The sequence below is a fragment of the Kwoniella mangroviensis genome (genome assembly GCF_000507465.2).
Source record: "Kwoniella mangroviensis CBS 8507 chromosome 1 map unlocalized Ctg01, whole genome shotgun sequence".
Taxonomy (NCBI): domain Eukaryota; kingdom Fungi; phylum Basidiomycota; class Tremellomycetes; order Tremellales; family Cryptococcaceae; genus Kwoniella; species Kwoniella mangrovensis.
In genome coordinates, this window is record NW_027062533.1 from 8784739 (window position 1) to 8799675 (window position 14937).

Genomic DNA, 14937 nt, shown 5'->3' on the forward strand with positions numbered 1-14937 from the left:
ATCAGCGCCAGCATCCAAAGCAACTTTCTTGGCTGAATAAACAGCTTTGAGAACAAGCGCCCGCCTTAACAATGAAGAAGACTGAGGACGCAAACTGTATTGTACGTCAGACTAGAAAGGAGATTCCGGTTAGTGGTGCTGAAAGGTTGCACATCGAAGGTCCTTTGTGATGTAACCCTTTGACGGTTTTAGCAAGAAGTAAAAGTGTTCCTATGCTTCGGTTGGAGCCACAGGTCGGTGGATACATATAGTCAGATGCATATATAATGGCGTGTTGGTTTGATCCTTAAGGGTCACGATTTAGTAGAATCTTTCTTCAACCTCTTGAGCACTTTCGTATCATAGATACAACATGGAGAGTCACTTTGATCGTTACGGAAGCTGTTCGCGAGAATCGAGGAGACCCCGAGGAACTGATCGCAATTCGGATGAGACCGCAGGTCAAAGTGAAACGCAAACCAACTCAGCAGAGCCACAACGGTTTGACGAATATGGTAACCCCTCTGCCACAGGATACACTGTCGATGAAATGCTACAGCGATTCCGCCAATGGGCTAATAAAACTGGGATAGACCTGAATGAGCTGCATGATGATCGACTGTACGATATGATGACCGATCATCTGTACAGGAAGCAAAACATGGCTACAGGTCAAGGGGATGACGAATGGGAACTCCCTCGTTCCGACGATCACCACACTGCACTAGCGGGCGATGAAGAGGAGAAACGGCAAGCGGCGGAGTGGAATTCGTACATAGGTCTTCCCCCTCCATATGAGGGCCAACCAGCGCTGTCTCGAAGGTCTAAAACCAAGCGTCATCTCACCCGCGGGGTCACAACTCGAGTAGGTGTTCATAAAGACTGGAACTGTGAACTGGTCATGGAGTTTCCCCAAGAGACTATCTGGGCCAGCTTGCCTACCGGAGGATCTACAGATATTTGGGTCCCGCGAAGCACAATCGCTTACAGAGTAGAAACTCAGAGACTCTTTCTTGAATCTCCCGATAAGTGGCTGGCATCATTGACAATCCCACAGGTCATTGATAGCATGCTGCCCGACATCCCCATGGACGACAAGATCGCAAGGTCAAGAACGGCTATGTCAATGGCTCAAACTTGGAGCGAGCAGAAAAGGCGAGAATACCTCCACAACTATCAAGGTGGTAGTCACTCATCACGAAGGCGTAGTAACACAACCTTTTCTCCCCCTCCCAGGTCCGCAGCACCTCGAGTTCCGCCTTTCTGCGACATATGCGGAGAGCTCGACTGCTGGGGATGCTGATATACTGGTGGTACGGCGAACTTCTACCCATGTCGTTTTTGTGTGATCAGTGCAGCGTGATGTGCGGTTGCCACTGGCCAAGAGCTGACATCTGGTATTAAGTATATTCATAGGCATGGATTAGATGCATTGCGCTCTTATCACTCGTTATGTTGGTAGGAATTGAGGTGGGTAGGATACAGATCGCCCTGACCTTGAGCGATGTGACGATGACACGATTCTGTTACCTGACGAGCTCATGTGGCTGAATGGTCGGAAGCTATTTGAGCACAAGAGGCTGACGGGCGCAATCAGAGCAAAGTCCAATCACGATCGAGTCACATCGGTGGAGATGCCTTCCTATTCGCCAACGCTTCTACCCGAGGCACTCCCTTCTCTCTGAGCATTGCCACTTTGCTGTTTATGGGAATGAGAAGATGGATCAAAGAAAGGATTCGTTCTTGGGACTCCACCGACGGCTACAGGGAGCCTTAGGATCCATTTCATTTGGACTGTAGGCGTAAAGCTTATCGTTATTGCCACAACAGCATCATGAAGGCGTCATCATACCAGCACGTTTACTATGTGTTTGATCTCATCCCGCCCTTCAAGCGCCAGTAATAGAGCTGCAAGCCCGTCACGCTGAGATACCCCGAAGCACGTGGAGGTATGCACGGTATACCGCCTACTCTCAGAGACCTGAAAAGACTACAACAGCTACCCGCCCCAGAATGAGTCAACGGCCATCTATATACTCGAAAGAAGATGATACAAATATTGAAGGATGGAATTATGAGCGCTATCCGGTAACAGCTGGCAGTCGGGCAGACAGGTCTCACACCATATGGGTCTGTCCCAAGACCTCCACCACAAGGGTTCTCACGCTTGACATCCCTGCTCAATCAGTCTTGGATCAGTACAAATATTCATCAAACATATTAACGGGTATCTATCGGTATATACCTCATGAAAGAGCGTATTGTCAGGTTCCTCAAGAATTGTTTCATGGTAGTCTTCCGGATTTTCTCGAGTCGTTGAACATGCCTCTCTTGGTTAGCTGCATATATCGAGACGAAAAGCTGTCTAGCTCTGCCATTCAGTCGATAATTCCTTCCGTCCAGGCATCAGCGAGAAGATGGTACAATGAGAGTAGACTGGCGTTGAGGGAAACAGAGCAGAACCACGACAGTGGCTCGGAATATTCAGGGGCAGTTCATAGGTTGACGCCGTCCATCGAGGCTCTTGTTGTGTGATCGATCAGAAAGGCTCCAAAAGGTTTCGATGATACCATGTTGTATGTATGGTGTGACAGGCTAGAATCCCAAGGACCTCCACCGTCTGTTCTCGGAATGGTTGACGGTCAGTAATCAGGGTCCATCGTATGGCTCTCACCGATCCGGCACGCTCATTTTTGATCTCCAGCTTGTGATGACTGCTGCCGCATCTCGGAGCCGATAACCTTGCCTGAGAAGCAATAGGGTGCTCAAAGGACTGTCATTACATCGATGACATGTATAAATCTTGGACGTAGCTCCTTTTTACGTCGTCCCTTGTTCGAAGATGAACGGACTCAATACATAGTCCCCAGTGTGGATGGAGCTATGCTCTTTGACACCTGAGCATATAAAAGAATGACCCTCCCTGCGATTCACTTCACTAAATACACTGCATAAGCATATTCGAACAATCCCTAAGAACCGACCGGCTGCCTGCCAAACACAGATCTCCGCATGTTTCCCTGGCAGATGAACGGCTCAGAAGGGTCGCACGACTATACAGATTATCGCACTCACGACCCTCGCATACAATATATCCCACAAGAGACCTATCATGCCGCAACGAACATGGGCACTCCTGCCCCCACCACCACTACCTGCATGATAAATGCTAGCGGGGGATTTACAGAGTGTACAGACGAGAACACTGCTTACATCAGGCAGGGGCTTCAGAGGTCTACTCTAATGCTCATTCGATTCAGACCTTCGGAACTCCTTCAGGATTCGGATAATACTCTGCCTTTACCTGATAGGAATGCTGTATACTATATCACTCCAGATAAGACAAGCGAGACCGTCCAAGATTTCATAGAATACCTCAACCTCCCGATGATCATCGATACCCTGTATGGGGAGAACATCATCCCGGAGACCACCCGAGGTATGCTACTTGGTCAAGGCGAGAGTGAAGCCAGTGCATGGTTCTACAATAATGCTTCTCGACAACCTTCTTATACTGTCATAACACCTAGTTCTCGCTTGAGATCCTCAGATCCAGGTAGATCACGACGCAGCAGGAGAATCCATCGGTGAGCATTGGTAGCCCTCAGACCTCCTTGGACCAAGGATCCAGACTGTAAGGGGTCCCAATGTGGAAATATGATCGATAAGCATGAATGGATATTGGATTTGGATTTTGAGTATTGATCATCTCATGATGTGTGCACAACTTTTGCCAAGTGCCACATTTCGATCTTGTTTGCTCTTTTGTATTCCCCCCTTTGTCAATGATCCTCAAAGGATCGATCAGAGGAGATGCTAATGAAGAGTGGTCTTGGTGCGAACTGACATGTCAGAGTCTTTGCACTGTGTACCGCCCATACCATGCCAAGCTTTAATACAACAGAAAGAAAGTCTGTCACTGCATCCGTTTCTTCTCGGTTATTTTGATTTATAGTATACATCACGTCTAATGATCGATTGCCAGATCACAGATTCGAAAACAAATTCGGTAGATCTGAGATACAATACCAATAAAGAACACCACAAAAAAGTCAGGATTTGCTATTATCAGATATACTTAGCTTTTCTTCCCCAACATGACTTTCGCAAATAAGAAAGAGACTTATACGCCTTCTGTTCACAAAATTGTCAATTCCCTATCAGGTATATCGGACGGGCTAAACGATGAGGTGAGTAGACATTCATAGGCTGCATATATGATGCTAATCATCGCAACCCGATTGACCACAGAAACTCTCCAGATGCCATTCACTGAAGTATATAAGCGACCACGTCGACAGACCGCCCTCGGTATTAGCAAAAGCATCCTTAATCTTTGGACTCTCCGTCATCCTCCTTAACCCTTCTGATTCGTCCAGTAGTCTTACAAACGCTCTTGGACTCATACCAGCCTCATACAATACATTACAGTTTCTCGGACACACCGAAAGCTCTTCGAACACTCCTGGATTGAAGAAGAAAGAGAATCTCGTCCGAAAAGAGAAATTGAAGAAATGGCTGGACTATTGGGTGATCTACAGTACGACTTGCATCTTCGAGAAGCTGGTAGGAGAAGACTTAATACTGAGTGTGATTCCATTGTGGTCGGCGTTGAAGGCTGGATGGATTGTGTGGTTCTTGGTCGGCTTGCTGGATGATGACTTGGAGAATGAGGTGAGACCGGAACCTCTGGTAAATTTCCTAGACTGGTCTTTGGGCCAGTCCCAATTTGCAGGATTGATCGCTTGGCATATATTGATTGCGAGTGAAGATCATTGCTGATGCCAAAAATACCGGACCTAGCGACTAAGATCAAGATCAATCATAGCTACGAAAGACTCGCCATTCGATTCCTCTAGCACTTCTTCCGATGATACGTCAGTTTCTGGTGGATCACCTTATTCACCTTCCACGAGTGTACCAGCCGATACACCGACCGAAACCGAAACTGGTTTCGAAGAATCCAGTATCTCCCCAGATCCGGAGCCGGCATCTTCAGAATCTCCCACAGCCATATCACCCGGCCAGGCAAGGGAATTAAGAGCGGAGTTGGCAGAGCTCGATTCTCCTCCTTTATCTAGAACGCCAGACTTGCCGAGACGGGCTGATAGAGCAGTCACTCCTATCACTGGTATTTCCTCGAACCCAGATAATCCTGACACCTCAGATGTTACTGAACACTCTCCTCAATCAAAGCGGGGAGAGCAATCAGATTCGGAAGATACTTCTTCCGGCTCGGATGAGACGAGTGGTTCGGATGATTCGGACAATTCGGATGATGTGGTCTTACCTGCTGGTACACCTTTGGACGAACTTGCTTTGGCTGGTAAGAAGACTCTGGAGCTTGACTCGTCTGATGAAGAGTATCAAGACGATAGAAACAGATATCGCAAGAGCAGCCAGAAGATGATCGACATACTGGAGAAGGAAGAAGGCAGAGTGGCACCCGGATCATCGCAAGATGACAAACATGATATGAAATCCAGGGGTGAAGACCTCGATCAATGTGAAACCAATATCGAAGTGGCTAAAACGTCTCCTGCCAATACGGTAGATATCGAAAAGACAAATGATGACTTGACAAAAGGCACCGATTCCAACGAGACAAAGCTTGCGATCACGGAAACTCCATCCCCGGCTCGAAGTCAGGGTTCTGGCGCGAAGAAGTCCGACGAAAGACCCAACTTGGACGGAGAGGTAGTAAAGTTAAGTGTGGAAGAGCTACTTACCATGAATGGAGGCGATCAACCTCAATGTGAGCACACTGATTTGATCGATGGAGGTGAGAAAGACAAGAAGGAAGCGATGAGGGGTACACCACCACTTATGGTTAGCCAAAAAGCGGGCATAGAGAAAAGTGGCGCAGACGGGAAAGAGGATTAGGACGTTTGTCATATATCATCGCGAAATACGACAGTTGTTACCTTGATAAAGCTTTTTACATATCGTTCTGGAAGGTCTAGTAATACTCATGTGTGTAGTATAGACGATAAATCCCGTTTACCCAAAGTGTGTATTCGGTGCGAATATGTATTGCCGTATGTATGATGACCCCTTGATGTATAGCCTCAAGATTGTGTCTGTGCTGCATCAAAACTGATGTGCAGATTTGCAGATTTGCAGATCTTGTCTTGAGTATCTTTTGAAATAGGTCAAACCAATAGCATCAATAGTAAGCATAGCTAACATCCTTTGTCGATGGTCTTACGATGTAGCTTACATCCTTTCAATACGTTTCATGGATGTTAACTTGATATCGTGCATGCAGTCACAGAGATGAAAACCATCTTGAACTTGATCTCCAATGGTAACATTGATCATGGATATCTCACCACGAAAATAGTAAGAGCCAAAATGCCTTCTGATCCTAAATCGAAATCGGGCTCAAACTCCAAAACATCTTCATCCTCGAAGAAGCCTTCATCTTCGTCATCCTCATCACACAGTAGGAACTTATCAACGTCTTCCTCTTCCTCTTCCCGTTCGAGCTCATCAGAATCACGAGATGATAAACTCACCTCTTCATACGTGAGCTTTCCCCCATACATTTCGTGTCAGAGCATAACATAGTCTGCACTCCCTATTTGCGTACATACTAACAGCTATAACATCTATCTTTCCAGCTCAAATCGCACGCAGGTTTCCTCCGACCCCTCATCCTTTTCCTCTCAACAACTACCATCCTATCTCCCACTATCATCTCGCTCATCCTACTAATCATCCTCGCATTCCTCCATCTATACCTACCGCTCTTCCTTATACCCCATCTCTCAGCGCCAATCACCTTGCTGATACCTATCCAAAATACCATTCACTGTATCGTTGCAGAGAATGGCAAGAAGAAATCTGACGGTGCGCAATGGTGTTTGTATTGGATCATATACTGTCTAACAGGTTGGATAAGGGGAGCAGTGCAGATTTGGTGGCCTGGATACAGGGGGATGGTGGAGATTGGTAGGACATCGGTGTTGGTGCTAATGGGTGGACCGTGGTTCGGAAGAATGGGATTGGTAAGTTTGCTGAACTGCCTCGAACCCCGAAATTGTCAATTTATCGCTCATTTGGTATGTTTGGTACGTATCTACTTGCAGAGACCTGAGAGTACTGAGGATAGACCTAGTGGTAGTAGCTCTGAGAAGAGGAGTAGGAGTGGTAGTAGTGGTCGATCTGGTAGCAGCAAGGACGAGAAGAGAAAGAATGACGATTCCAAACGTAGCAAATGATGGAATATTGAAAATGTCATCTTGAACACTGCGTGTGTTTGGCTGTATATGCATCGCAATTTCTCATTTACTTAGGCTGACCTGACTTTAACTTGTTTCGTTCATATACATATCTGTTCATATTACCTATTTTATCAGACCTATCAAATTCACTAATTATAACATCACTGCTTGTTTGATATCGCTGAACCAAGAAGAAGTGTTTTTGTTACGATGATGTACAAACAAAGGGATTCGTAAAAAGGGGAAATAGAGAGAGGGAGAATTCTGAACCCGCAACGAGAATCTCGTTCACAAATTTCCAGTAGACTGTCGAAGTGAATGAGTTGAGTTACTTTCATACCTTTTCAACTGTTTTCCGAAAAATAGTTATATATCTTTATACCACGACCCTTAACCATACCGTTTGACCCATTTGTATCAAACAGAATCAACCTTTGACGTCCAGCAGCCCATGCCCAACAGACACCTGTTAGAGCTTCCCGAACTTCTCTTCGGCGAAATTATGGTCGAGTTCTATTGTCGAAAGTCACATGTCAGTCGAATAATCGAAAATCGAATAAGTACGAGAAGCTCACCTTCCAGCTTCTTCATCATTTTCTTTGCGGCCGGGGTGTTGCGGACCTTGGGGAAAATCTCCTGAGCAAATTCAAGAACCTGGCAATGACAGAAATCATCCTTTGTCAATGTCTCGACCAATCGCGCGCGAGTTGAGGATGACTCACCAGATCACTCCTAGCCCTGATCTTGTTCCTGTACTTTGATTGAGCTCGAACATTCTGCTCTTGCCGCCCAGAATGGTATAACTGATTTCTTGCTTTATTGAGCTTCCTTTCTATCACCGGTATATCCCCTGCCTCTTGAATCAGCATTTGAGGTTCTCTGTCCATCTCCCTCTTTCCCTTTTTCTTAATCGCACCCCACTCCTCGTCATCTGCTTCTTCAGATCTAGATCTCTTCTTTTTATGATTCACTGGCGACGGTAAGTCGGGATCCAGTTGGTCTTTTGTTTCTCCGACAGCTGGGGAAGGAGATGGACGATAATCTTCATCTTCACCATCAGAATCACTGGCGTCGGAAGATGGACAAGAAGAGATCGGTGAGGAGGGATCCTTTTCACCCAGCTGGCTGACTTCCTTGAGCTTTTTACCCGTATTTGATACTGATTTTGGCTCCACTGTCATAGTCTTGGCAACGACTTTCTTCTTTGCTCTTGATTTGGAAGTTGACGTTGGTTTCGATTTCGATCGACTACGCAACTTGGGTTTTGGTCCGGTTTCAGGAGACGATAGAGGTGGTAAAGTGCCAGCGTCAATTGTTCTAGATCTTGCCAACGACGACGATGCGTTAGCCTTTCTTGTTGTGGCATGTTGTCCAGGGAGGGACGACTGAGGATAGCTGCTGAGGGAATCGGAGCTAGATGCAGGAAGGGGACTAGTGACAGTTTTTCCTTTCTGTTTCCCTCCATTTGCACTGCCCTTCTTTGTACCAGCAGCTTTGGTTGGACGGGGTCTTCTACCAGGCTTGGCCTTCTTGGCTAGCAGGACTTGTCGACCGGATGTAGGTTTCTTATCCTAAGAAACAAGCTCGTGTGGTTAGCAATAAATTTCACACCAGGACATGAATGCGCAGAAACTCACTCCGGGTGTCTGTGTTATCATGTCCTCCTTCTTCCTATCGAAAGCGGACTGTCGCTTCCTCTTACCGACCAGAGACTTCTTGTCGTTGCTGATTGTTGGAACGTTTACCAGCGCAGGCAGTACGATTTGGGACATTTCAACTGGTAGCTCCTCTGCCGGGATAGGAGTGGATTTGCCAGGAGTCCGTTGATCTTCAGGAACAATTGGTTGATCGGCGTAGCCATTAATTTGAGGGCGAGAAGAGGATATTGGAGAATTGGAGGCGGTGAGATCGTTCAACAGACTTCGGCTGCCTTGTCGAGCTGGTTCAAAGCCATACTCCGAATCCGAGTCCGACTCTGTATCGGTATCTGCTTCCATTGCTTGACCGTCGTTCTTCTTGGAATACGTGAAGAGCGGTGATGGAGCAGAATCCGGTAAAAAGCTGGAGTCAGGTATGGCTACCTCCAAGCCATTATATCTCGGGATATGAATATCCCTGGGACTGATAGAAGGAGGTAGGGCTGAGTTGCAGGAGTTGACGGGGGTCTGAGGGATTTCGGTGAGAGTTGGCACATATCGAGGCTGGTAGAGATTGATATCCGAGTTGGTCTGGGGAGCTATTGTAGGGAATGTAGAGAATGGATATGATGGAAGTTGCGAAAAGCCTGTGTAAGGGAGATCATCTCAGCAAACATCGTCGCAATGGTTTCGAACGTGTTGAAGACGATGAACAGCCAACTCACCTTGATGATCCCCGTGCACGAAAGAGGTGCTCGATCCGATTGCTTCATTGTCGCTGATATCAGTGGCTCGGAGTGATGAGTACAAAGGGAAGGTAGTGAAGGGCTGTTGTAACGGCCCCCACCCCTCTTGATGGTATTGGTAGTCCATGTCAGCTGTATATCAGAGACGATGATCAGCATGCATACTTTTGGGCGATTTAGTAGTTCGGCAGGACATAGATAAAGGGGATAGATGATATGTAGCCAGGGAAGACTGGAACATGACGATCAGCTTACCTTGCGATGATCGATGCAAATCCAAAGTGAAGACAATCAAAGAAAAATCTCGAACGTCAGAAGCGAATATGCGAGTCGGAAAGAAGGGTGGGATTTTATGAGGATAAAGAGTGAGATGTGTATCTCTACAAGGTGAAAGTGATCTTGTCGATTGAAGAGATAGGTTGGAAAGACAGGAAAGAAAGAAAGAAAGAAGGATTAATACTTGAATTTGAACTGCAATATAGCTCTGGTGTCTGATATCTTTCCTTATTTTTTTCCTTGCCGGTTTTCCTTCTTCCTTATAGTATTTTACCCATCCTTTACCTGTCTCAATCTACCATCGTCCAACTACCGATCGATCTTTCTTCCTCCCTCTTTCCTTCTTCCTTCTTCCTTCTTCCGGATGCTCATCTTTGTCCTCTGGATAATTGATCGTGCTCTTAACACTAGTCAGCCCATCCCACTCCCCTCATCATCATAAACTTTTCTCTGTATTTTCACGAAAAGTGGTTAGACTGAAAAACGCATATAAGTGTAAAGAAAGATTGATCAGCAGGCACGAATGACGAATGGTAAACAGATAGACAGATAGGATGGATTAGCACGGTTTCGTAAAAGATGGTCAAGGAAGAGGATTTAACCGCCATCCTGTGATCACCCCAGAGCATCTGAGCAGCGATGCGTTGGTAGAATTGAGATTCATCCTTGTTTATTCTTAAATTTGATGGTAACAGAGATGGAATATATCGAAAGGAGGGTGGGGATAAAAGCCATCTTCATTGGACCCGATTGAGCATACCATCACATCGGGATACTCTTACAAACCCCCAGTGTTAGAACGAGCAAGAGAGGAAGTGATAGTCCACCATGTGATAGATAGCTAGATACCAGTGAGATAGACATATCGCTTACTACTCACTCTCTCCATCGACACACCCTTCTACTAGTGAATGATTACCTTATCTCCATGCGCAAGTTCAAGCCGGCGGTGTTTTCATATATCATATCTGTGATTCTGTCAGCTGACTCGAGATGCATATTTAAAAATAGTGTAGGGCGTAAGAGTATATCGTCAATCATACCGGGAAAGAAGCGAATCTGTGTGAAAAGTCATAATGATGGGATGATGAACGGATCGAGTAAGTATTTGCTATTCTTTGTTCATCTGTTGGAGCCGCTGTTGATCATCCCATCCTCCTGTATCTCGGATGATCGATGAGTCTCGAGAGGGTCCTTCATCAAAGGTATGCTTAAGGACAAAAGACGAAAGTGGCAAATCCTACTCGGACGACATCAACTTGGGACTGATGGATCTCTTTGGGTTGAATGAGTTTATCGTTATCAAGGGGTAAATGGGAAGCGTTTCATGTCGGTATTTTACGGCAATTTCTGAAAGAGGCAATATCGCACGTGTTTCATGTCAAGGAAAGTCAAAGGTCAAAGTACTCGAGTATACTCTAAACCATGACGCGTACAGTACTCGTAGAAAGAAGAACACTGTGGGAGTCTAAGGTAAGACACCATATCCAATCCCATCAACATATCTTATAATCTCAACGACATCGCCATCATCCGTTCCTTCAAAGAACATTTTGTCCTGCATTACCCGCTTACAGCTGCAATCTCCCCCTGATTAGAGGTAGTTGACATCTATCGACTAGATAGGCTAATCACCCATCCTTTGTCCTCTGGATCATCTCCATCCTTGGCGCACGGCGTTGAATTCAAGATGGACACTTCGAACGTAGCTAGTGGTTCAGCTTCCACTGGAGGTACCGTTGGGTGAGCAGCTCTCTCCTGATATCAGTCATTCTCCCACATTACCTACATACCCCTGCCTTTGATTTCATTACAGCTCTTGCAACTCCCACCTTTGTCAATACATCGCATCTCACTAACCCAATTCACCTGATAGCTTCCCTCCGAATCCATCAGCCAACACATATAACCCTGCTTCCACTTCACGTCGAAGCGAAGAGAACGATAACGATACCGTATCCAACTTACCTCATCCAGGTGTCAATCTAGGATTACCTCAATTCACCCATCGCAATAACAGTGTATCATCGTTGATGGATGCAGTCATGGGTCCCAACCAATCTCCACAACAAACTTCACCCGCTCATTATCTTCCTACTCCAACTGCATTGAAACCTGCAGGCAGTATCTCAAGATCTAGTTTGGGTCACGGAGCTACCGCAGGTGCAGCTGGTGGATTAGGCGATTGGGATATCCTGTCGGACGTTATGTCTAGGATCAACGGTGTAGGCCATGGGAATGGCAGTGGGAAACCGCAAGTTGAAGAAGCGAATGTCAAGGAACTGCAAGAGAAGGTTGATAAACGGTAAGTTACGTGCTCCCCTTATACTCCTTCTGTGGGAATGTCCATATCCCCATCTCGAACTATATCGTGGTACGGCTCATCGCTAATGATGATATCCTTTGTTCCTCTTATGTTTACCCTCGCATCACATCTGCCTGTATGGTCTCATACGCAACTTCCACAGCCGCTCCCAACTCCCCCATCTCGAATCACAACTCGCAGCTTTAGAAGCGCAAATCAAAGCTGCCGAGGAACGACTGAACAGGGCTGCTGGGAGTGGTGGAGCAGGATCACTCTCAACTGGCGGATTGGCCAATAAATAGTATCACCTCGTAAGTATGATTTATCGATAGCCGCAGTGCTCCAACACAGTGTCAGATCTTCTTGACAGTGCTTACTGATGTATCGTATTTTGTTCTGTTAGATTGTCACACCGAGCTTCAAACAACGTTGTAATATATTCATTCATTCATTTTCCTTCTCAATCTTTACGATTCCGCTCATCAGTCATGTCTACAACCTCCATTCTGATCCCACTCATGTGTGTGCACTTCACATCACACGAGCAGTTCTTGACCTCGTCGCATTACAATACGGATTTTCCATTTGCCGTCATAACCATACCATATGATGCGGTTTACATTATGCAGTTCATGTATTATGGTATTTTCCACTAACACAATCATATCACTGATGCTTGCATAATGGCATTCACTCGTTACCTTTGTCTCCCATTGCTCATCGGCTCTGACATCGATTGGTGTACAATCCTCATACAACACAAGCTTGCTTGTATATTATGTTGAAACCATACTGATCAGTTGTTTTACCAGTAAAACTATCAGACATGATTTGACATCCTTTCGAGATATTCACATGATCCTTTGACTGATCGTCTCGTACAATGTCATCCATTGTCATCCATTGTTAACCATGTAGACTCTTTGAGTATGGTCGAAAGTGTTTTGACGAGAAAGGCCAATTGACACTCAAGTGATATAATCCTGCAATCTGGATTGGTTCTTCATCTTCATCATATATGGCATGACTCTGCAAGACAAGTAAAAAGATAACAACAATATATCAAATTATAATACCAGTAAGATACAAAAAAGAAAAAAATAGTGAAAAGATAAAGATACCGTAAGTATAACAAAACCATACGACGTAGGATATAACGCTCTTTTACGAAACCCAATAAATATTATCAACCATACTAGAGGATCTCATTTACTGTGGTGTACCTTCCGCTACAATCAAGATTGCCTGCTCATTCTGAAGAAGTAACCTCGAATAGATAATCCAAAATGTTCGTTCCCAAACTCTTACTCCTATTCCTCCCATTTCTCTTATCCGTATCAGCCATCCCAGGTCTATTCTCCTCCGATGACTCTTCCTCTTCCTCTTCTTCCTCCTCCTCTTCTTCTTCTTCAAGTGACACCTCTTCAACCTCCACATCAAGCGAGACAGAGGAAGTCGCATTCCTCCAAACCCTCCAGGCAGCCCAAGTCTCCTCGATGTCATGTCTTATAACCCTCGTCAACCTCACATCCTCCCCCGTAGGATCATGCCTAGGTCTGACTGACCTCGCTTCACTCATTTCCAACCCTCAGCAAAACACTTCGTTCTCCACTCAACTCGATACATACCTCGATAATGTCTGTTCGCAAAGTTGTTCGGACCAAGATCTGAATGATGCAAAAGGGCAGATTGAGGGTTCTTGCGATACTTCATATGGACTTATAAGTGTCTTGAATAAGGTGATTGAGAGGTATAGTAGTAGTTATAAGACTGTGGCTTGTCAGGTTTACTTGTAAGTTTGACTGGATTCATCTGGAAATTTACTGTACTGTAAACGACCTTTCAAACCTTTCAACCATTTCTCACGCATTTGATTTCGATGTATGAGTGTATGTTGTACATTACTGACAAATTGATTGACCATTTTCATGCTGGATTTTACTGTTGATTCCAGCAACGGCACATCCGATCTTTGTTTACCTTCTGTCCTAAATACCACAGATCAAGCGAACAATAACAATTTCTTCGATTCATTGGTCACAGGAACCAATCTAGATCAATTTACTGATTCAGTGTTTAAGGGTGCTAAATGTACGGGATGTATGTATGAGTTGTTCAAAGCCGCGTAAGTGAATTTCTTAATTTGTTCAGACTACTATTTCCGTCTGCGTGAGATATCAGAATAGGGCACTATAATCAATTGATGATCGATCGATCATTCAATGGTTGATGGGCTTCATAATCCATTGAAATCAACCTCATCATCTTTCATACAAGTCATAAATGTTGTATGTCAAGCTGACGCGCTTTGCGCGAACCCTCAAAAGCCAATATACGATTCCCGATATTCGAGGTCATGACCTGACCAACCTCCTCGCTTCTCACCTTAAGAACGATTGTCCTAACGATCCTTCCAATCCGGGCGATATCAATTGGGATGATGTGGATAATCAGCAGATACCTAATTCTCTACAGGTCAGTCAGAATACTAATCCTAATGGAGGATCCGGGAAGTCGTCAAGTGGATATAGAGTTAATGAGATAGGACTGGGAATGGGAAGCATCGTGGAAGGGTTAGTTTTATTGGTAGGAATAGTTTATTGGTTCTAGGTATGATTAGTCATGCACGAAGGGTTGTGAGATCGATCACAGTAATATCATAACCAGTTGGACATGATATGGAAGAGCAGAAATTGATTTACAGTGCATGATCTCTGCTACACTTCATTATACACCATAACTTGTTGAACCGAAACGCACCTCATCCA

The 14937-nt window shown here is 45.3% G+C and overlaps 7 protein-coding genes across 7 annotated transcripts; 6 read left to right on the forward strand and 1 right to left on the reverse strand.

The window, feature by feature from the left end:
* Positions 1-352: 352 nt before the first annotated feature.
* I203_103320 (uncharacterized protein) lies at positions 353-1282 on the forward strand (the record flags this gene model as incomplete). Its single annotated transcript, XM_019149295.1, has 1 exon — positions 353-1282. One exon carries the CDS (start codon positions 353-355, stop codon positions 1280-1282), a length of 930 nt encoding a protein of 309 aa, XP_019001320.1.
* A 1823-nt stretch (positions 1283-3105) lies between these two features.
* I203_103321 (uncharacterized protein) lies at positions 3106-3570 on the forward strand (the record flags this gene model as incomplete). The annotated part of the gene is made up of 1 exon (XM_019149296.1): positions 3106-3570. The coding sequence occupies one exon, from the start codon at positions 3106-3108 to the stop codon at positions 3568-3570; it is 465 nt and encodes a 154-aa protein (XP_019001321.1).
* A 506-nt stretch (positions 3571-4076) lies between these two features.
* On the forward strand, positions 4077-5862 carry I203_103322 (uncharacterized protein; the record flags this gene model as incomplete). The annotated part of the gene is made up of 3 exons (XM_019149297.1): positions 4077-4169; positions 4231-4671; positions 4783-5862. The coding sequence occupies 3 exons, from the start codon at positions 4077-4079 to the stop codon at positions 5860-5862; spliced, it is 1614 nt and encodes a 537-aa protein (XP_019001322.1).
* Positions 5863-6333: 471 nt separating this feature from the next.
* On the forward strand, positions 6334-7202 carry I203_103323 (uncharacterized protein; the record flags this gene model as incomplete). Its single annotated transcript, XM_019149298.1, has 3 exons — positions 6334-6507; positions 6603-6989; positions 7071-7202. 3 exons carry the CDS (start codon positions 6334-6336, stop codon positions 7200-7202), a joined length of 693 nt encoding a protein of 230 aa, XP_019001323.1.
* A 472-nt stretch (positions 7203-7674) lies between these two features.
* I203_103324 (uncharacterized protein) lies at positions 7675-9715 on the reverse strand (the record flags this gene model as incomplete). The annotated part of the gene is made up of 5 exons (XM_019149299.1): positions 7675-7718; positions 7781-7859; positions 7928-8776; positions 8843-9489; positions 9568-9715. The coding sequence occupies 5 exons, from the start codon at positions 9713-9715 to the stop codon at positions 7675-7677; spliced, it is 1767 nt and encodes a 588-aa protein (XP_019001324.1).
* A 1839-nt stretch (positions 9716-11554) lies between these two features.
* Positions 11555-12471, forward strand: I203_103325 (uncharacterized protein; the record flags this gene model as incomplete). Its single annotated transcript, XM_019149300.1, has 3 exons — positions 11555-11607; positions 11741-12169; positions 12333-12471. The coding sequence occupies 3 exons, from the start codon at positions 11555-11557 to the stop codon at positions 12469-12471; spliced, it is 621 nt and encodes a 206-aa protein (XP_019001325.1).
* Positions 12472-13455: 984 nt separating this feature from the next.
* Positions 13456-14779, forward strand: I203_103326 (uncharacterized protein; the record flags this gene model as incomplete). Its single annotated transcript, XM_019149301.1, has 3 exons — positions 13456-13961; positions 14124-14294; positions 14497-14779. The coding sequence occupies 3 exons, from the start codon at positions 13456-13458 to the stop codon at positions 14777-14779; spliced, it is 960 nt and encodes a 319-aa protein (XP_019001326.1).
* Positions 14780-14937: the final 158 nt, after the last annotated feature.